Source organism: Condylura cristata, unplaced genomic scaffold (assembly GCF_000260355.1).
Source record: "Condylura cristata isolate star-nosed mole 26May11 unplaced genomic scaffold, ConCri1.0 scaffold00019, whole genome shotgun sequence".
Classification (NCBI taxonomy): Eukaryota; Metazoa; Chordata; class Mammalia; order Eulipotyphla; family Talpidae; genus Condylura; species Condylura cristata.
Window position 1 is genome coordinate 6,788,967 of NW_004567120.1, and position 23,092 is coordinate 6,812,058.

Sequence of the window (23,092 nt, forward strand, 5' to 3'; positions counted from 1 at the left end):
AAAAAAAAAAATAAAAAGAAGAATTATGAGAGAAAGGGTGGCGAGGGAGAAATTAAAAGCTGATGTCGTCATTTTATACATCACTTTAAAAATAGATGGAGGAAATCACTAACAGATAGATTCACAACTACAGGAACTCTTGTGTTCACAAAAATGCTATGACATTTGGTTGGTTTTGTTTCCGCCTGTTTATTTAACATTATAAGGAGAGTTAACTAGGAACTTAGAAATGAACTGATTAATATTTGCAATGTTTTAGGGTAAAAGATCAGTTAGCACGGAAAGAGTACAAGATTGATCTAAGGAGAGAGATCACTTAAAACCCGAATTTAAGTTTTCTCCTTAAATAAGGAGTTGCAGAGAAAGACAGTTGGAGTATTTACACCTTGACTTAGTTGGAGCAGCTGTGGAGGTGAGCAGTAGGGCTGAATAAATCTCCAGAATTCAAGATACGGAACTACCAAGATTCACGTATGCAATTTATCATCTATAGTTAGATAAATTAATGTACATGTATATATTATTTAATTTATATTTGTTTATAATATAAATTTATCTTCTATAGTTCATGCTCAGAACAAAAACTGGCATAAAGCCAACAATATATATATATGTGCGTGTAAATCTTCCATATGCAGATGACTATGCAACTTTGACAGTTTCCTGATTACTTCAGTAGTAGCATCTTCATAATCAAGAATGAGTGCAGCCTAGCCTTTATTTCCCAATCTACATAGGTTATTGGGTAAATTTCACTAGTGAAAGGAATTAGAAATTAGGTAAAGTAGGAGTGGGTAAAAAGACAGGTTTGGAAAGGTTGGAATGAATCATTGGAAATATGAAATTCAGAGAAAATTGGCTGGCAGTGTGAAAACAGATGTGCATTTGTAAATACTCCAGTTCTAGTAGTATAAATCAATTGAGTATTTAGTGCAGGTAATGTTAAATGACTTCTCATCAGTATATGTACACCATAGAGCAATTGTTTCTTTGTAAACGAGCATTCAGCCAAATCCTTTTTATTGATGAAAGTTTCAGGTATTAAAGAGAAAGAGTAATTGAGTACCTGTATATTCACAAATTAGTACTGTGAAAATTCAAAATCTTCAGATGTAAATAAATAAAATATATTATTCAACAGGAAATATTCAAGTTATAGAAAAGAAATAAACGAGCCCTTCTTGGTAGCACAATGGATTAAAGTGCAGCACTGCATGCTACCCGCAGCCGCTTCAGTACGAGTTCGATCCCCAGCCCTGGAGGTGATACACATGGCCTGGCAGACCTCTCCTGTCTCTCGCCTGCTGCTCCCCTCAGCAGTGGTCATCAATCTGCCTGTTCTGCTCCCTGCTCTGTCTCTAGTGAATCCTCTCACCACCCCTGCAACTTTGGCCTGTACCTCAGTTCCAGATGCATAAATAAATCTTAAGAAAAAGAAAAGAAACACTGTTTCCGCTAACCCAACATACAGAGAGAAAAACTTTCTCGAAAACAGCCATAAATATAACATATATCCTCTTAAAGTTTGAAATGTTAGGGCTTCATGCCAAAGCCTTTTAATTGGCCAGTGAATATACTATCAGTGTTAAATACATTTTCATCATAACTAATCATTATATTTTCTCCAAAAATCTCTCAATACAACAGAATTTTTTTTATTTATTCCTATTTTTTTTTTTAAATTTTGGTGTTATTCCTTAAATCTCTTATAATCTATTTTAAGGGCACTATCTATGTGTGAGTAATATACCTACAGAATTTCCCAAATTTGCTGTTAGCTAAAAACTTCTCTGTTATGAAACAATATTTTTTATTATAAAGTAGTTGTAGCTATCATGAATGATAAGAAGTTTCATTTACACAAGTGATAGTTTATTATAAAGTATGGACAATCTGCTCTTGCAACAATGACAGTATATAAAGGCAGCAAAATTGATATTTCAGTAATTGAATAGAAATTTTTTAATACACAAAGGAGGCATTATCTCAGAATTATATTCATAATTATAGTAAACAAGAATCCTATTCTTAATTATAATTTTTATGCTACCATCGTGGACATGAAGGCCATTTTTTAAGAGATTTATTTATTTATGCACACAGAACTGGGGTATAGGTCAGAGGCACAGGAGTGGTGAGAGGCTTCACCAGAGACAGAGTGGGGAGCAGAACAGGCAGATCGACAAAGAACACTGCTGAGGGGAGCAGCGGGAGGGTCAGCAGAGGTCTGCCACGCCAGTGGCTCACCTCCCTGGCTGGGAATGGAACTAGTAGTGAAGTTGCCGTGGAGAACTTCAAGGTGCTATGCTTTCACCTGTTGTGCCCACAGGGAGGGCCCATTAAGGCCATTTAAATTCATTTAAATTCCTGGTGTTAGTCATTTCATTGTTAAAAATTCTTAAATAAACAATACATATATTTCAGATATTTCAAGTTAAATGTCACTGATTCAAAGGCTTTTACTTTAATAGATTTTAATTTCTATTTTCAAATATTTTCATTGTGGTAACCTTGGTTCAGGGAGTACAGAGGCAGATAGGCTATGGGCACAGGTGATTAGGGGTTGCAAATAAAAAACAATAACAAAGGATATCTTACATTATTGGAACATTGGCTCCTCCTTAAAAAAAATGAAAAAAGTAACATTTGTTCAGAATACTAGATAGTACGATTCAAAAATATAGGTCTTCACCTTTTCATGTATATGTTACCACCCCACGCCAAGGCAGTAATTTGTATTTTAAATAAATATACACATACACACATGCCAAACTGAGTAAAAGAAAATGGTATAACCTAATATACTGCATAGTCAAAAATATTAAAATTGTAATGGGTGTATAAATGGTAATAAATTCCAAGGTGTTTTTTTTGTTTTCAGTAAAATATAGACAATGCAGGTGTAGTACTCCAGTAGCATAGTACATACAAAAAATACATGGGGAGAGTATTATTTTGTATATTTAATAAGTTATACTTTCTGTATTTTAACTTTTCATTATTTTATTTTATTTTAATGAATTACCATTGTTTTAAAACTTTACTAATATTTTGACAGTTTAGGGTCGCTCCCCTAAATATGGTCACTGAGCTTTCCCTCCGCCACAGTACCTGTAGTCCACCACCATAGTCCATTATGCTCTATCCCCACCCCTTTATAACCCCTCACAATCACTCTCTCCTCCTGGGAGATCTAAGGTAAGCTTTCTAGGGTTGGTTTTAAAGTTTGATGACTGTTTGGTTTCTCTAAATTCTGATATAAGTGACGCCATCTGGTATTTATCTTCGTCCTTCTGTATTATTTCACTTAGCAAATTCCCTTCCAAATACATCCATGTTGCTGCAAAGGGTGTGAGATGATCTTTCTTGATTGCTGAGTAGTATTCCATTGTGTATATATTCCACACGTTCTTGATCCACTCACATGTTTTGTCACTTAACATTGTTTCTGTATCTTAGCTATTATAAATAGTGTTTCAATAAACAGGAGTACAGGTTTCCTACAAGTTAGTGTTTCTATATTCCTTGGGTTACACCTAGGAGTGGAGATGCTAAGTTGTGTGGCAGGGTCATTTCTAATCTTTTGAGGAGCATCCACAATGTTTTCCACATGTTCTGGGCCGGTCTCTACCCACCAACAGTGTAAGAGGGTTCACACCGTTGACAGCACTAGTTGTTTCTGATCTTTTTAAGGTGGGTCTTTCTCACTGGTTATGAGTTCGTGTCTAGTGGTTTTGATTTGCATTAACCTGATATTAAGTGATGATGATTTTTTTTTATGTGAAGGCCTTTATTTCTTACCCATATTTGATGAGAACTTTGCGGGATAGATTCTTGGCTGGCAGTTACTATCTTGGAGTATGTTAAATATGTCACTCCATTCTATTCTTGCCAGACTTCTTTGGAAGCTTGATAGGTGTCTGATTGCTGTTCCTTTATTGACTATCTAGTTCTTTCCTCTTGTCAGCTGCAGGTCTCATTTTACTTAGGTTTGGTTGTTGTTGTTTTAGCTTCTTCCTGTATTTGTATGTTTAGTTCTTTTTTCAAGTTTGGGAAGTTTTCAGCTACTGTTTCCTTAAATATGTTCTAATTTCCTTTCTTTCTGTCTTCTTATGGAGTTCCTATGATTCCTTTTCTTTGGAGTCTGATCTGTTTCTTTTTCTAAGGTCTTCCCCTATTTGAATATTTGAATTCACTGATTTAATCCTCCATTTGGTCTATTCTACTTCCATGGTTTTCTTTTGAATTTTTCATCTCTTCTACTGACCTTTTTGTATTCTCCAATTCCATTACTGTTTGGGTTATCAGATTCATTTTTCTGCTCATGGATTATGTTCCCTGTATTATTTTCTGAATTTTCTTGTATGTTTCTGATCTGTGCTTTCTCTGTATTGTTTGATTTTCTTGAATACTTTTATCATGGCAATTTTGAATTCTGCATTTGATAGAAAGAAAAGCTTACCCATGTCTGTGTGGTGTATTGTTCCCCTAGGACTCATGTTGTCATTGTCTTTTTCTTTCTCCTTACTGTTTTGTTTTGTGGTCTGCATTGCTATTGTTGGGGCTTCTTCTTGACATGGGTCCCCACACACACTATTTTGGATGTTTGTTTTGGTGGTTTCAGCTGCTGAGTCCTCCTGAGTTCTGGATTTGGTGAGTGTGGTGCAGAGTGCACATGGACGCTGAGGGTTTTACGTCTCTGTGACTGTCCCCCAGTGATACTCCAGGCTCTGGCTTAGGCACACAGGGTGGGTTGGATGTGGCATGGGCACTCTCTGTAGATGGAAAGACTCTTTGCCCATTAGGTGTGTGTAAATCACATATATTAAATAAACTAAATCTGTTTTTTTTCCATTCAGATACAGGATAAAATATTAACCTTATAATATTTCATGGGTCAGCGAAACATCTGGGTTACTTGCTTTAATTTAAGCTGCAATCACTGATTCTCCTGTTAAATTATAGACATATAAGTATAAGGTGAATTATGTCAATTAAAATTTTTATGCAAATTATTTTTAATATTTTTCACTGTCTTTACAACAGGTACCATTACAATTGAAAAATATGACCTCAGGACCAACAGCTGGAGACATATTGGTACCATGAGTGGCCGTAGGCTTCAGTTTGGAGTTGCAGTTATTGATAATAAGCTCTATGTTGTGGGAGGAAGAGATGGTTTAAAAACTTTGAATACTGTAGAATGTTTTAATCCAATTGGCAAAATCTGGTCTGTGATGCCCCCCATGTCAACACATAGGCATGGGTTAGGTAAGAACATAATGGTATATCGTTTCTAATTAACATATAAGTAATACAACATTTAAAAAGTTATATTTACCTATACCTGTGGGTATTTAGCCTAACCCTTGGTAAAATGTCTCCAGAATATTGAAAGTATGAAGCAAATTGTGAAAGCCTACAAAACCTTTTTTATATATATATATGTCATACCTATTAATGTTTCCCTTCCATCAGTATTTTTAAAAAATCGAGATTTACTTATTTTAAAGGGTATAACTTCAGGAAGGATAAAATAGTTTTTCTTATTCTTTTGTTTTTATTTCTTTTTTACTTGTTTTAATAGATGTAATACTGGTTTTAACATTGTTTATGATTCAGAGACATAGCATCACACATCTTCAGATGTATTCAATTAACATTACCCTCTCTATTTTCATACATTCTGTTATAGTGGCAGTGCATACATTTTTATAGCTAAGTGGTATTTAATTGTGTGGATGGGTGTGTAATTATATGTTAAGTTTTTTTAACCACTCATCTGTCTTAGGGCATTTATCTTGTTTTCAGAGTTTAGTTATTTCAGTTAAGGACATTGAATAGAGGAATACATATATTCCTTTGAATTAGTGGTTTTGTATTCTTCCAGTATATACCTAGGAGTAGAATTGCTGGGTCTCATGATAGATGCATATCTTAATATTTTGTGAAACATCCATAATTTTTTCCATAGTGGCTAGACCAGTCTGCATTCCCATCAAAAGTGGATGAGCTTTCATTTTTGCCACAACCTTGCCAACACTTTTTATTTTAATGACTTTTGGATAAATGAAGAAATCAAAGAAGAAATTAAAAAATAACTGGAGATGAACAAAAATAAGACACAAGCTATCAGAATCCATGGGACACAGCAAAAGAAGTCGTGCGAGGAAAGTATATAGCAGTCCATCAAGTAACAAGAAATAACTCAAATAAACAATCTTGATCCTCACATTATTCAAGATATTGAAAAGGAAGAAAGAATGATATAAAAAGCATGTAGGAGAAAGAGAATAATAAAAATTAGAGCATAAATAAATGAAATAGAAATACTGTCCCAATGATCAATGAAAAAAAATGTGTTCTTTTAAAACAGTATCAGCTAGACTCATTAAGAAAAAAATCTTGACAAGAAAAAGAGTTGTGATAGCACATTTCCATCCTTCAAACTATACTACAAAGCTGTAGTATTTAATACAGCATATTACTAGAACAAAAAGGGACACACAGACCAATGTGGAGCCCTAAAATAGAACTGGGAGCCCTAAAATAAACATAACCATGGACAATTTATCTATGAGCCAAGATTGTACAGTAGAGAAAGTATAATCTCTTTAGCAAATAGTGTTGGGGGAACTGAATAACCACAAGAAGAAGAATGAAACAGGACCACGTATGTCACACAAAATTAACTCAAAATAGATTAAAGACATAGATGTAAGATTGGAAACTATAAACACATGAAAGAAAAAAACAGATAAAACACTCTATGGCATAATGTCTTTGAGGACTGTTCTCCAGAGGAAAGAGAAACAGGCAAATGTAAACAAATAGATTTACTTCAAACTAAAAAGTCTTTTGTACCACAAAAGAAAATACCAATAAAACAAAAAGACAACATACCGAGTACAAGAAAGTATTTGCACAGAACATAACTGTCACAAGGCTGATTCGTGCATCTCACCAAAATGAAAAGAAGTAACTTAATAAAAAAAAAAAAGAAGAAGAACAAATAGACACCTCAGCAAAGAAGACAATCCATAGTCAATACACACATGAAAATGTGCATTATGACATGTCATCACCAGGGAAATGCAAATCGAAACCCACACACACTTTTGATAGGAATATACACTGGTCAGTCCCTATGGAGCTTTCTCCAATTATTGAAAATAAATCTACAAATCCAACAATTACACATCTAGGTATCTACACAAAGAATGCACACGCACCAATGAGAAGGGGAATGTGCACTCTTATGTTCTTTAGTTCACACAGCACTATTTACACTAATCAAGATATGGGAACCATATCTCATCCAATAACAGAGCAACAGATTAAGATGTTGGATATATGCACAGTGCAATACTATTCAGTTTTTTAAAACTATGCAAAATCTTGCCATTTCCAACAACATGTATGGAATTGGAGGAGATTATGCTAAACAAACTAAATCAGAAAGTTAAAGACAAATAGAATGTGTGGGACAATTTGGGTGCTTTGGTGGGGGCATTATCTGGTATCACATATCTGAAGAAGTGTAAATCTCTCCATCTGAATCATATGCAGTGCCATAAATCAGCTAATATATATAAACTATAAAAATTACTGAGTGGAGACTTCTAGAACAGTAGGGAATTTTGGTTCTTCTGAATATGTGAGAGAATCCAGTTTTCTTTAAGTTAGATTCCATTGTTTTTCTGTGTCAGTTTGTTCTTAAAAAAAGTTAATTACCTTGTTTTTTTTTAAGAAATGACTATTACATATCTGAAAAATATCAGAACTGATAAATTGCCTATGTCAAGTGATAGCTGTAACTATTCAGATCAGTTGCATCAGTGTGACCCCAGATATAACTTGGAAAACTGCTTTACAGAGAAATCATAGCAAGTTTTAAAAATCTTTTTGATATTACCAAAGAGAAGTGATACCATAGAGAGCTTGACTGAGATGGTAAATAGGGTGGGAGCGAAAAGGGCAATAATGTGAGTATGTGGCAAAATAAGAAACAATTCCAAAGGGGTTATTTATAGTATTTACTAGAACAAACTTCTAATAAACCATAAAACCTTTAATTAATTTTCTCACAGGAATCTTTATCCTTATGATAAAAACAGGATTAGAGAGACCTACCAGAGTTAGCCTATAATTTAAGAATTATATAAGATTAATTATCATGGCTCTCCCTTATGGCGCAACAGGTTAAAGCACCACACTATGAAGCTCTCTGGAACCACCATAGCACGAGTTTGATCCCCAGCCAGGGAGCTGACCCACATGGCGTGGCAGACCTCTCCTGACCTGCCCGCTGCTCCTCTTACCAGTGCATTTCAGTAGATCTGCCTGTTCTGTTCCCCACCTTGTCTCTGGTGAATCCTCTCACCCACCACACCTCTGACCTGTACCCCAGTTCTGTGAGCATACATAAATAAATCTTAAAAAAAATTAAGTATCCTATCTCATCTACATCTTTCAAAAATTGCATTGTAGCTATGCCAGAAAAAAAAACAATCAGAAGCCTACTTTCTACTACATTCTTAGAAATGGTATATTCCAACATCTTTTTGACTCCACTATTACAATGATAACACCCTTCCATGGTATAGTAAGTATGCCTTAAAATTTCTTAGGGTTTAAGGAATATATTTAATTTAATATCAGGATCAGTAAATTATTTGCATGTACACAAAACCATTCAAGAAACAAGAACTAATTATAAGTAGTAAGTTGTTTTGCATACATAATGCATCAGAATCCATCATGTGCAGTCATACTATGTTGATACTTTAGGTGTAGCCACTCTTGAAGGACCAATGTATGCTGTTGGTGGTCATGATGGATGGAGTTATCTGAACACTGTAGAAAGATGGGACCCCGAGGGACGCCAGTGGAACTATGTGGCCAGCATGTCAACTCCTAGGAGCACAGTTGGTGTTGTTGCATTAAACAACAAGTAAGTCAACCAGAACAGCATGTTTTTGCTCCCAGTCATGTGACACAGCACTTCAGTGAGCATTCCCAATGAATGGGACATCATAGTTATCAAAAATAAAGGGGCATTGTTGAATCCTCTTCATTATGATGGAAAATATTTGTCTAAAGTGAACATTTAACTAAATATTCTGTAGTTCCTTGCTAATTAAAGTGTAATTCAGGGACTAGCAGAATCAGTATTATCTGAAATCTGTTTAGAAATCCTGAATCTGGCCTTCCTTGGTGGCACAACAGCTGAAAGCACAGCACTGCAAGCGAGCTGCAGTTGCTTCAGCGGAAGATCGATCCCCGCCCCAAAGGTGATCCACAAGGCGCGGCAGACCTCTCCTGACCCACCTGCTACTCCCCTCAGCAGTGTAACTCATCTATCTGCTTGTTCTCCTCCCCATTCTGTCTCTGGTGAATCCTCTTACCTCCCCTGCACCTTTCACCTGTACCCCAGTTCTGTATGCATAATAAATAAATCTTCAAAAAAAGAAATACTGGGCCCTCCCTGGTGGTGCAGCGGGTTAAAGCACAGCACTGAGAAGCTAAAGCCACTTCAGCATGAGTTCTATCCTCGCCTGCCCTGGAGGTGACCCACGTGGCGAGGCAGACCTCCCCTGACCCGCCCGCTGCTCCCCTCAGCAGTGTACTTCGTCAGTCGGCCTGTTCTGCTCCCCAATCTGTCTCTGGTGAATCCTCTCACCCCCCGCACCTCTGGCCTGTGCCCCAGTTCTGTATGCATAAATAAACAAATAAAAAAAAAAAAAGGAAATACTGAATCTTAGCCCTACTCTAGATGTCCTGAATCAGAATCAGCATTTTAATGCGATCCTCAAATGACGTGCATGCATGTTAAACTTAAAAAGCATTTTTAAATGCAAACCAATTCCAATTTTACCCTCAAAATTGACCACTTTTGACATTATGACTTGTTATTTATCAGAATTTCAATCTGTAGTCTTTTTGCTCTTTACACTCCCTCTCATGAGTATTCAGGATTCCCACCTCTAGTAACACATCTAACCCCAACTTTCTGAGTATTTCTCTCCTCCTGATCATTTACCTCTGATAAAAAATATTTTAAAACTCAATAATATTAGTGGTTGCTAAGATTTGAATTGTTATTCTTCCAGGTAGTTAAGTGCTTACTGACAAGAAACCTTTGGAGACAATGTCCCGCATATAGGAGGGACTTGAATGATTAGAATTTCAGACACCAGGATGGGTCAATGGCTATATATAACCTCTATGTCTGTACTGACTATGGATGAAATCCTTAACTCATCATATAAAATGGGCGCAGAAGACATTTCAACAAAGATTTTTTTTTCTTTTAGCACCTTGTGCAAGAAGAAATAGGAAATAGTCAAGAAGAAATACAGCCTTATAGTCACTCAGAGCTCAGGATACTCCTAAACAGGATCATCTCTGGCCTGACCTGAGTAATATCAATCTCCTGACCATAGGAGTGATTATCATACAGTGCCATAATCTCCTTCCTCTTACATAGCAAGCTACAGTCATTGAAGATGAATCAGTACATTTCACTGATTTGCTGTTGTTCACAGATGAATGGGATGAGAAGATATAGATATGTTTTAGCAAATTTTTATTTTCATATGATGCATGATTTAGTGTAAATTAGATTGGTATTTTAAAGATTGTGAGATTCAATATAGCTTCTTCTAGAAAACAATATGTTTTTTTAAAAAAATATATATTTATTTATGCATACAGAACTGGGGTGCAGGCCAGAAGTGCAGGGGAGGTGAGAGGACTCACCAGAGACAGAGTGGGGAGCAGAACAGGCCAACTGACGAAGTATACTGCTGAGGGGAGCAGCGGGCTGGTCTGGAGAGGTCTGACACGCCATATGGGTTGGGGCTCTAACTCATGTTGAAGTGGCTTTAGCTTCTTAGTGCTGTACTTTAACCCGCTGTGCCACCAGGGAGGGCTCAGAAAACAATATGGTTTCTAAGTTCTTAGTGACAAATGCTTTTTATGTTAAATAAAGTAGTTCATATAAACAAGTTGAACCTAGGCATAATTGTAAGATAACTGGAGTTGGTCTATGGAAACATTCTGGCCAATTTTTTAAATCTAAGTTTATTGAGGTATAATTATTGAAGTATAATTGAGAAATACCACTAGCCCGCAGCTTCATCCTATCTCTGCACGTCATTTCACATGGGATCTTTTTGTTAAATAATATAATAGCTTATTTTCACAGCATTTTGTGACTTTTTCCATCTCATTTGTAATCCCCATGGGTTTCCCATCACCAAATCACCCATGTGCCATCACCATTGTCCCGTGCACTCCCCCCTCCATATTTGATCCCATTCCCCACTCCACCCCCGTAAAATGTCGCTGGTATATAGTTGCTCATTATTATTATTGTTTTCTCCCCTGGTCCTTTATACTCCTGCTATGAATGAAACCATCTGGTATTTTTACTTTTCTTTCTGGCTTATTTCACTAAGCATCACATGGAATATTTTACTCAATAATATTATGTCAAAGTACTTTTCATAAAATCAATGCAGCCAAGTGATGTGGTATAGGGTGAACTTTAACAGGGGCCCTTAAGTAATTCTATTCACAAACTCAGGTCATCAGCTTCAGAAGAGTGAGGAAACTAAATATACAGTCAGTAATTTGAAATGCTTTGTACAAGGTTCTCCAACTTTTATTCTGTGCACTAACTGGAATTTATTTATTTATACATATATGTGTGTATGCATAAATTTATTTATTTATACACACATACCATATCTGTTTTTTTTTTTCTAGACTGTATGCTATTGGTGGACGTGATGGAAGTTCCTGCCTCAAATCAATGGAATACTTTGACCCTCACACTAACAAGTGGAGTCTGTGTGCTCCAATGTCCAAAAGGCGTGGAGGTGTGGGTGTTGCAACATACAATGGATTCTTATATGTTGTTGGGGGTCATGATGCACCTGCTTCTAATCATTGCTCCAGGCTGTCTGACTGTGTGGAACGGTAATACATTTCCATGTGTGTATATGTATACGTGTACATAAGCACGCACACACACACATATGAGGGGGGTTTTTAGACAACCAGGAAGTAGTCTTGCAAATAAATGCTAATCCTTTCAGAGGGTTAATTTTTGTAGACTTTATACTTACTCCTAGGTGTAAAATATGAATATATCTCCCTTTGTCATTTCAGATCTATCATAAGAAACATCAAGAATATGTTTTAGTCTTTCTTCATAAGTGGGACTAAATATGTTTTTCAAATTAGTCCAGTACTTGGTAGCTTTAGACAATAATAATTTAGTATTTTTCATGGGTTCTTGGCCTCAAAATTTCAGAGCACAGTTTCTCCTTTACCATACCTGAAGTCTCAGCTGGATGAAGCAAAGGATTGATGGGGAGATTAGAAGGCTCATTTCCTCACAAGACTGGCTGTTGATGCTAATTCTAGGCTGGATATGGAGCCAAGTTCAAATTTAATCTTGGATTAGAAACTTTGTGATGTGATTATAGAAGTAAAAACAGAAATAAGGGGGATAATGGAGATATTTTTAAATTAGTAGGTGATAAATGAACATTTCTTTTGTAAAATGAATGCTTCCTATTTAGATTTTATAAGTGGGCCACTAAAGATAATCAGAGACCATTTCTTCATAAAATTATGAGTTTTTCTATCTTTTCACCCACTTTGCATTTTTCATTATGTGTGTTTTTAATATTTTCAAAATTCTGAAAGTATTTTTATTAATATTACTGATTTCCTCCTCATTTTGCTAAAAACCAAAATGGAGATAAGGAGTTACTTTCATATTAAAACGGAAAAATTCCTAGGATACTCAGATAATAAGGAATTCTCTTGGGGGGGAGGGAAGATAGGATAAGACTATGGCAATTCAAGTACAAATAGTATTAAAGCCATAGTACTTCATCCTATAAAATTAAAGGAAGTTGTATTTGAGTTTCTTAAAATATCAACTCTCACAGTGTATGTTTGATAAGCAGTAGACTGAACTAGAGAGGGGGAATTTTTCACATAATTTTAGAATGCTAACATGATTTCTCACAGAGAATCTGAATAATGAAAAAAATGTATGGTATTTTGCAAAGAAAATGCTTTGAGTGACATCTGGTGTGTCAAGAGAATTTTCTATGTACGTATTTTTAAGATTTATTACATTACACTTGATATTTATAATGTCTTTAATTGTTTTTACTAGATAAGTACATATTTTATTAATGCCTATTATTTTAAGATGTATTTATGCATACAAGAACTGGGGTACAGGCCAGATGTGCAGGGGAGTAAGAGGATTCACCAGAGACAGAGTGGGGAGCAGAACAGTCAAATCTAGGAACTACACTGCTGAGGGGAGCAGCCAGCAGGACAGAAGAGGTCTGCTTCGACATGTGGGTCACCAATCTGGCCAGCGATCGAACTTACGCTTCAGTGGCTGTGGGCAGCTTCACAGTCTGCTTTAACCCCTTGTGCCACCGAGGAGAGCCATTGCTTATTATTTTGAATTTCAACACTATTTGCTTCCCTTTTCATTTGTTTTGTAAACTTCAAGGTATGATCCAAAAACTGATTCATGGTCAACTGTGGCACCTCTGAATGTTCCTCGTGATGCTGTTGCAGTGTGTCCCCTCGGAGAGAAGCTCTATGTGGTTGGAGGCTATGATGGGCATACTTACCTGAATACTGTTGAGTCATACGATGCGCAGAAGAATGAATGGAAAGAGGTACTCAAATTGCTGTATTTCAGGTTACTGTAAAAAGATTTCAGATATATGTTTGCAGTTCCATTCTTTCTCTCTAGGGTTCAATCAGATTATTTTAGTGAAATTTGTAGATGTGCTTCACCTACCCTGTATCAGTAAAGTTGGTCATTAGCAAGATCATCAGTAATTATATGAAAGGGGGTGGAATATTCTCTTGACTTCATTTGCTCATTCTCTTCACAGAAAAGTAAATCAAATTCAGTAACACAATAGCTTTATCTCAGTTCAACTTTCTTTGTATGTATGTACGATGGCTTAAGAACATAAGATAATGTCTCAGATTTTAAATGTCTGCCACTCTTTATTGACTGGTGCACAGAAGAAGCTTTTCAATTACTTCATATAGATTGTATAAACTGGAACATTGAACATTCTAAATTATAGCCATTCGAGGAATTTAGAATATAGTAGAAGACTGGAATTAAAGGACATCAAGAGTGCAGAGCATCTAGTGGAGGAAATTCCAAGCTAAGTTCAGGAAGGGGCAATGAGAGCATATCTTGGGGTGCTGAAGGCAAACTTAGTGCTTAGGACATATTTTCCAGGGATAGGTCCTGATTTATTACAAAATATTTAATGGTGTTTTGATGAAATAATAGGTTTAAAAAATTGAAGAGCAATTAAATGCAGCATTTCCACAGAGTGGAATCTTGTATTTGGTACATTCTACTGCCATCTGTATCCATCTGTATACTATAGTCTATATAGTACAACTGGTTACTCCCATGATTATATATCTACATTAAGATGATGAAAGATGAAAACTGGTTTCTGTATTTTTCTCCAGTAATTTGACTCATGAACTCCCTCAGAAACATTCTAATTCTGCAATGTAGGAAGTTCCTGACTTTGGCAGTGCTTGGGGCCAGCTGGAAATTGAAGAAAGGAATTTAGCAAATGACGAATGTGGTCAAATACAATCATCAAAAATTATGTCTAAGTTTGTGGAATGTACTTTTATGAAAATTGTAGAAAAGTAACCATGAGACAGAGATTCTATACTTGACATTTCACTGTTTCATTGTGTGACCTTGGAATGAGTGAAAGAGAACAAATAATGGTATTAAAACTACTATATTACAGATTATTTTAACTAATTAGCTCACCAAATCCTCACAAAACTTGGAAGAGTATTATTAAATTTCTAAAGTGAGAAACTTAATTAGAAAATTGAAACTTATACAAAATCACCTACTCCTCAAACTTAATTCTATATAATTTTATTAATTAATGATTCAAATATTTTACTTTATATTTTCTGCTTTTATTTTTTATTGAAGTAACATTAGTGTGCGATACTGTGTATGATTTAGAGGTCGAGGGCCACACCTTTCAAGTATATGTTACCACAACACCCCCACCACCAAGTTCTTTGTACAAAGGACACCCTCCACACTTTGTTCTCCCCTCTGCCTCTTCCCCGTAGGGTTACATAAATTCTACAGCCAGATTGCAAGAATTTGTGTTTTTGTATTCTCCAGATACATACCTAAGAGTGGAATTGCTGGATCATATAATAGATCTGTTTTTAATTTCCATACTATTTTCCACATGGGCTGAACCAGTCCGGGTCTGGAACATCCACAGTGGAGGAGGGTTTCATTTTCTCCAGAAACTTGACAGCACTTGTTTCTGGTATTCTTGATATGGGAAATTCTCATTGTGAGAATTTTCTCATTGTGCTTCTAATTTCCATATCCATGACAGTAAGTGATGAGGATTTTTCATTTGCCTGTTGGCCATCTGTCTGGCTTCATTGGAGATGTGCTTAAATAGCTCTTCTGTTGATTTTCTGAATATTTTGTTTACTTTTTATTGACTTGCAAAAGATCTTTGTGGACCTTGTGTATCAGACCCTTGTCAGATGTTCCATGTGCAAATAAGTTCTCCCACTCGGTTGATATCTCCTTGTTTTAGTTACAGTTTCTGTTCCTGTACAGAAGCTTTTTAGTTTAATGTAGTCTCAATGGTTTATCCTCTGTGTAGCAGCAGGAAGGCTCCGTGCAGATTTTCTATAGGTAAGGGAGACAGGTGAAGGAGGCATGAGGGTTGGGGGACGCAGAGCCTGGCAGGCTTCCTATCTCCCAGCGAGTATTTAGTCTTTCTGTGCTCTCTGACATTCGCTCATGGTTTCTGTGGACTCTACTGCACTCCACCGCCTCATCCCCTGTAGCTACACTTCTCTACTCCTCTAGGACTCTGCCTTTTGTATGCTCTGTCTGTGGCTCAGGTGCGCCCATGCACTCACAACCACACCACACTCCACTCCAGGTACTGCCATCAGGCACTGGCATGTAAGGCCACAGGTGTCCATCATTGGTGCTAATGGCAGGAAGGTGAAAAAAACCTAACCTCCATTTACCCTACACTCTGCTTTGTGCTCCAGTTGCTGGAATTAATCCATAAAGGTATCTCTGAATGTTGTAGAATGTTCTACAATGCGCTACATATTGTACTGTTTTGCTTATGTTTTCTTTTATGTATTTTATGGTTTCAGTCTTTTTTTCTATTTCTTTGAAAAGTGTCACTGAACTTTGGTAGGGATTACATGAATACGTATATTACTTTGGCTAAGGTGACCATTTTGGCAATGTTTATTTTTCCAAATAGCAGGGAAATATTTCAGTTTATTTGTGTATCATTCTATATATTTAAACATTTATAGATTTCTTGTATAGGTCCTTCAGCGCCTTTTTCAAGTTTATTCCTGGGTATTTGATTAATGTTTTGTTTTGCTTCTTAATTTCTTCCTATTCTAGATTATTGTGTTAAAGTAGTGGTCGTATTTTTTTTTGTATTGAGTTTGTAGCCTGCCACTTTGATGAGCTGATTTGTAGTTTCAATTACTTTTTAGTGGTCTTTAGGTTTCTTTATATATATTACCATTTCATCTACAAAAAAAAGATGGCCTTCCCTCTTCTCCCACATTTGGATTCACTTGATAGCTTTCTCTCGCCTCTTACTAACTAGGACTTCCAATATTATCTTGAATAGTAGTGGCTAAAGAGAACATCCTTGTCTTCTAACAGATGTTAGTGGAAAAATGTTTCAGGTTTTCACCACTGAGAATGATGTTAGTTAGTCATATATGTTCTTTATTATGTTGAGGTATATTCCACTAATCTTCAGTTTATCGAGTGTTTTTATTATAAATGTATGGTGAATCTTGTCAGTTGGTCTCTCTGAATCTGTTAGTATGATCATTTTTTTTATCTTTCCTTCTGCTGTCATGGTGAATTATATTTATTGATTTCTGGATGTTAAATTATCCTTGTGCCCCTGATATACATACCACTGAGTCATATGTATGACCCATGCAATGCATTGCCAACTTTGATTTGCAGTACATTTTTTTGAAGATTTTTTTTTATTGATGCTCACTAGGGAACTTGGTCTGTAGTTTTCTGTTTTGGTGGTATCTTTGTCTGGTTTTGGTATCAGGGTGATTTTAGCCTTATAAAATGTGTTCCTAGTCCCTCTTTCTCATTTTTTTTTTTTTTGAAGGAGTTGAACAGGATAGGTATTAGCTCACCTTTAAATGTTTGGTAGAAATCAAATGTGAAGTTACCAGTTCCTGGACTTTTGTTTTTTGTGAGAATTTTGATTACTGTTTCTGTTTCCTGCTTGTAACTGTTCTGTTTGAGTTTCAGATTTGCTATATCTTCCCTATTTAGTCTCAGATGATTGCATATTTCTAAGAATGTCCATTTTTTCTACATTATTGATCTTACTAGTATACAGATGTTCAATGAAATTGCTTATAAACCTGAGATGATTGTTATTGTAACTTCTCCACTTTCAATCTGATCCTATTTATATGAGTTTTCTTTCCTATTTTCTGCCTGAGTCTAGCTAAAAATTTGTTTTGCATATTTTTTCAAGGAACTAGCTTTTAGATGCTATTTTTTTATTTATTTCTGCTTTTTTTTATTATTTACTTCCTTATACTGGCTTTGGTATTATTTGTTCTTTTCTTGTTTCTTAAGTTGGGAGATAAAGATAATTTACTTGAGATCCTTCTTGTTTCTGGATGTGGACCTGCATTGCTATATACTTTCCTTTCACTACTGTTTTAGCTGTATCCCCTAAGTTCTGGAAAGTTGTGTTCTCATTGTCAGTTATCTGGAGGTATATTTTGATTTCTTCATTAATCCAGTCGTCTTTCACAACTGTGCTACTCAGTCACCAAAAAAATTAAGAGCTTTTTTGTGCTTTTTCTCTGTGGCTGATTTCTATTTTTTTACCTTTATAATAAAAAGAGGCATATTATGATTTCAATCTTCATATTTTATGAATAATAAATTTTAATTTAAAATTTATATTTTATTATTCCTTTTTTCCCTTTTTCTCTCTCTTCCTAGTCTAGGAACCTCATTATTCTTATATTGTCCTACATCAGAGTCCAGTAATTCTTGCAGTGTTATTCACTTTTTCTGCTGTAACCTCTTTTACCTTAGTTATCATCCCCAAGATAACTGAGACGATCTTCCATTTGATCTCTTCTGCTTCCATAACTTTCTCCAGAATTTTTAAATTCCTTTATTGATCTTTTTATATCACACAACTCTGTTATTTCAAATTTAATTTTGACCTTCTTGATAAATAAAACTTAATTTTATTTATCAAAACATTTATTTGTTTTTCTGAGTTTTATTCAGTCTTTTTAATTTATTCATCATGGCAATTTTAATTTGTATATCTTATATGAAGAAAAAAATCTTCCTTGCTTTTGTGGTTGGCATCGGGAAATTGTTCCCACTGTATGGTGTAATTTCCCTGAGTGCTTAAATAGCACTGGATGGTTTACCTATTTTGTTGAGTCGTGTGAGTTGTTTGTAGATCTTTGTGATCAATCCCTTATCAGTTGTATGGAGTGCAAAAATTATCTTTCAATCAGTAGGGTGTCTCTTTGTTTTGGTTAATGTCTCTTTTGCTGAACAGAAGACTTTTAGTTTGATGTAATCCCAGATGTTTATCTTTCCTTCACTTTCTTTGCTTTGGGGGATGAGACTTTAAAGGTGTTACTGAGATATATGTCATGTAGTGTTTTATCTATATTATCTTCTAAATATTTTATGGTTTCAGGTCTTATGTTCAATTCTTTTACCCATTTTTGAGTTTTTTTTTTTAAGATTTATTTATTTATGTAGGTAGAACTGGGGTACAGCCTGAGGTGCAGGGGTAGCAAGAGGATTCACCAGAAACAGAGTGGGGAGCAGAACAGGTAGATCAAGAAAGTACACTGCTGAGGGGAGCAGTGGGTGAGATAGGAAAGATCTGCCCCGCCGTGTGGATCACCTTCGGTGCCGGGATTGAACTCACAAAGGCAGCCACAGCTTGGCTTAGCTTTGCAGTACAGTGCTGCAACCCACTGTGCCACCAGGGAGGGCCCCATTTTGAGTTGATTTTTGTGTATGGTGTGAGGTAGTGGTCTTGTTTCACTCTTCTATGTGGTAGCCCTAGTTCCTTTTTTAAGGTTTGGTAGAACTAATTTGTGAAGCCATCACTATTGGGTTTTTTTGTTTGTTTGTTTTTTGGCAGACTTTTGAGTACTGTTTTGATTCCCTACTTCTAATTTGTGGGTTCATATTTTCTACTTCTTACTGATTCATTCTCATTTTTGGATGGTTGTATTTGCTAAGAATTTGCTCAGGTTATTCAATTTAATAACATACAAATGTTTAGCGTAATCTATAATCTTTTGTATTTCTCACATTATTCTTGTAATTTTTCTTTCCTTTCTGATTCTGTTTGAGTTTCCTCCTTTTTTTTTGTAAGCATTAGTTTTGTTCTATTGTTTGTTTCTAAAGATACAAACTGTAACTTCATTATTCTTTTTCACTGTCTTTCACTTTCAGTTAGCTTTATTTTGGCTGTAATATCTATTATTTCCTCCTTTCTACTGGCTTTTATTTTGTTTGTTCATCTTTTTGTAGTTTAAAATGAGAGCTAAGATAATTTTAAAGACTATTTTCTTTCCAAAACACTGGGCTCATTTTGGCTGTAGTATCCCTTAGTTTTATACAAATTAAAGTTTATACCAGAATTGCTAATGATATTTTCAAATCTAACATTTTATGTTATGTTAAGGACACTTCATTCAAGTACCATTTTCCTCTTGTTTTTATCTTTTGTCTTAGGAAGTTCCTGTTAACATTGGAAGAGCTGGTGCATGTGTTGTAGTGGTGAAGTTACCTTAAAGCTATGTTTATCTAATGGAAGAAAACTGAGTAATTTCACGAAACCTAGTAAGAAGAGAGGAAGGAAGAAAATTCCTCTTCAATTAGTAATCAGCTGTGACAATACTTGTGCCATTTAAATATATTCTCATTTGTTAAACCACAACAAGTATTCAGACATGAACTAAAAGTAGGTGTTAAATGTATGTATCACTGCAGCTGTAATATAAATGGGAAACCAATAGTCTAGGGGTAGCCTTGTTATCATAAAATGTTTAAGTATTTGAGGAAAATTGATAATGACCAGTGCATGAAAAGCTATAAAGGTATTGGTATTGTTTAAGAGTAGAATTTGAGGCTAAAACATTTTTTATTTCCAAAAAAACCTCTTAAGTATAACAAGTAAAATTTGGTATATAAAGTCTGATTTTCTCTAAGACGTCATCATTTTCTTATTTGAACAGCAGCTCAAACAGCTAAATATGTCTCACATTCATCAGGAGGACAACTTTTATTATATTGAGCCTAAAACTAAATTGCTCCTTGATATAATATGTTATGCTGATCACAGTACGTTACATTTTTCACAGATTTATTGTTTCACAACACTTCTTCCATAGTACAAATACAGCTTGGGTATTCTTTAACAGGTTGTCTTATATTTGTTACCAGTAAAATATTATTGTAATTTCATATACATAATCTATACAATAAAATAGTATTTATCATATTGATACAAACTGTGACCTCAGCCTTAGAGTGTCAGGGCCTCACTTGTATAGAAATCAATATTCCCTCGAAGCATTTCTGTGAATTCTGTAACAATCTAACACAAAATGAAAGTTTCAAAAAACAATTTTTAGAGCACAGTGAAATTGTTAAAATGTTCTACAATATTAACACACAGATACTCTAAAATGTTCAATATCCATTGTTAATTATATACTTACATTTTATGTATCAATATTTGTTTTTATTTTAATATTCTTCTCATCCAGTAGAAAATAGTAAGAAAAAATACGCTATAAAATTTTTAAATTAAAAATGGAAAAATCTAGTTGAATATCATTTTACCTTTAATCTTCTGTTTACTCCATTATCAAAACATTTTAGATAAAATGTTGAAAAAAATCTAAAAGTAACTTTACAAATAAATATTCAATTTTAGAACTTCTGTAGTACGTTCTTTTAAACAGGCTTTTTATTGTATTGTGTGAGCCAACAAATATAATCCAGAGAGATGCTTATAAAATGTACTACTATCTTTTATGTTTAAAGACCAGCATAAATTGTACAAAGATGTGTGTACTTGGACAAATTGAACTAAATAAAATCTATTTTCTCTGGTTATAAAGAGTGTAGTTTTGAAATATGTCAAGTGCAAATTAAACTAAGTCTTTGGTATTATTGTCTAAATAGCTAAAATATTTAAATACAAACATAAAGTCTCCTACCATTGTTCGCTATCCATACCATTGTCTTTTATTCTAAGATTTTTATTTTTATTTCGTTATGCAAACAAGAACGTGGGTGTAGGCTACAGGTGCACGACAGTGAGAGGATTCACCATAGATAGAACAAGGAGCAGAACAGACAGATCTACTGAAATACACTGCTGAGGGGAGCAGCAGGGAAGACCAGAGAGGTCTTCTGTGCCATGTGGGTCAGCTACCTGGACGGGATCAAACTCATGCAGCAAGGGTTGGTATTAGCTTATAGCGTTGAGATTTTAGCCTCTTTGCCACCAGAGAGACCCCCTGGACCATTAAATTAGAGCATCAGTTAGTAGCACTGGGAAAGGTCAAAGGTCCTTTCACATCTTGGCTTATCAATATTTATAGATGGCACCAATAGAGAGACAGTATCCAGTGTCATCACTGGAAACCGTTTTCTCAATGGACCAAATAGACTTACTTCATTTTGATAAGGTATTGACTGGTAAGAAAAAGCAAGTTGCCCAAGATCACCACTGCACAGCTACACTTGAAAGTTGCAGTTGGACAGCTGTAGCCTAACCACTGCTAAAATCAGAGCCAATCTGAGGAGTCTGTATGGAAAACTGTAGAGGCCCACGGCATGAAATCATAGATGTGATTACCTCAGTCAACCCTTGTGAAAAGAAATTATAAGGGCAGTCCCGTTGTCACTATGGCAGAGTGGATTTGACTTATCAGGATTGGATTAAATGAACAAGAATAAAGAAGTAATTAATTTACATATTATTTCAACAAGTATAAAGGTGCACACATTTAGATGCTGTATCCAAATAGAAAAGAAAATGTTAGTTCTTGATTTTTTTGTAAACACTTATGATCTTGCCCAGGATCCCCATCTCTGAAACCTGTATCATTCTGACTAGCTGGACATCATCAGCTACATGCCCTGTATTTCCACAGGCACACCAGACCTTCTAAACACCTTCTCTACCACATAGTGGCTAAAGGAGAATCTATGGCACTAAACTCAGATCTTCTCTCTCCCTAACTATGTCCTTCATCAACATGACTCAGATATTGTTACTGCCCAATTTTGAAGTGGAGGGAACACTGAAAGGCAATCTCTGTCTAGATTCCCAAGTAGGGTATGGAACAAAAACTCTTGATTTCAAATTTACCTTTAAGCACTTTAACAAGACTCTGACCATGTAAGCCAGAAAATGGAAAAAGAACATAAAGCACATGCTTTCTCAAATATCATCGTCTTTTGTCCTCTTTTGTTTACCATAGTTATCTAAGGTAGAAGGGACAGTTTTCAGTTACTTTTTCTCTTTGCATGGGCTTCCTTTGTATCTCCCTTGCTGGAGATAGCAAGCCCCCACCTGAGTGATGGGAATAAGTATCTAATCTGGGATAGACACTATATGAACTTCTTATTTCACCTACCTTACACTGTATCTCAAAGGGAACCTTTAAAAAAGTTTATTTAAAGCTTTTTCTGTCCTTAACAAGATTAGTGTCTGCTTCAGACAGGTAAAAATCTTATTTTGGCCTCTAAACAAATAGTTAGTATTTGTTGCCTCGCAGGGCAGCAGCTTTGGGAGTGGCACGGGACGAGAGAAAATATACTGTAAGTCCAAAGCAGAGAGACCTAGAGGGGTCTGCACCCTAAAAAAGTGCGGGCCCAATCTATGAGCAATCTCATTTATTTGGA

At 35.4% G+C, this 23,092-nt stretch overlaps 1 protein-coding gene across 1 annotated transcript in view; it reads left to right on the plus strand.

Annotated features, from left to right (window-relative positions):
* Positions 1–19,963, plus strand: part of KLHL4 (kelch-like family member 4) — a 53,737-nt gene extending 33,774 nt beyond the window's left edge. Inside the window, exons 7-11 of the mRNA XM_004685629.2 lie at positions 5,047–5,271; positions 8,791–8,953; positions 11,773–11,985; positions 13,553–13,724; positions 19,904–19,963. Of these exons, the coding sequence (XP_004685686.1) occupies positions 5,047–5,271; positions 8,791–8,953; positions 11,773–11,985; positions 13,553–13,724; positions 19,904–19,963 (833 nt within the window). The remainder of the gene's footprint in view (positions 1–5,046; positions 5,272–8,790; positions 8,954–11,772; positions 11,986–13,552; positions 13,725–19,903) is intronic.
* The last annotated feature ends 3,129 nt before the right edge of the window (positions 19,964–23,092 follow it).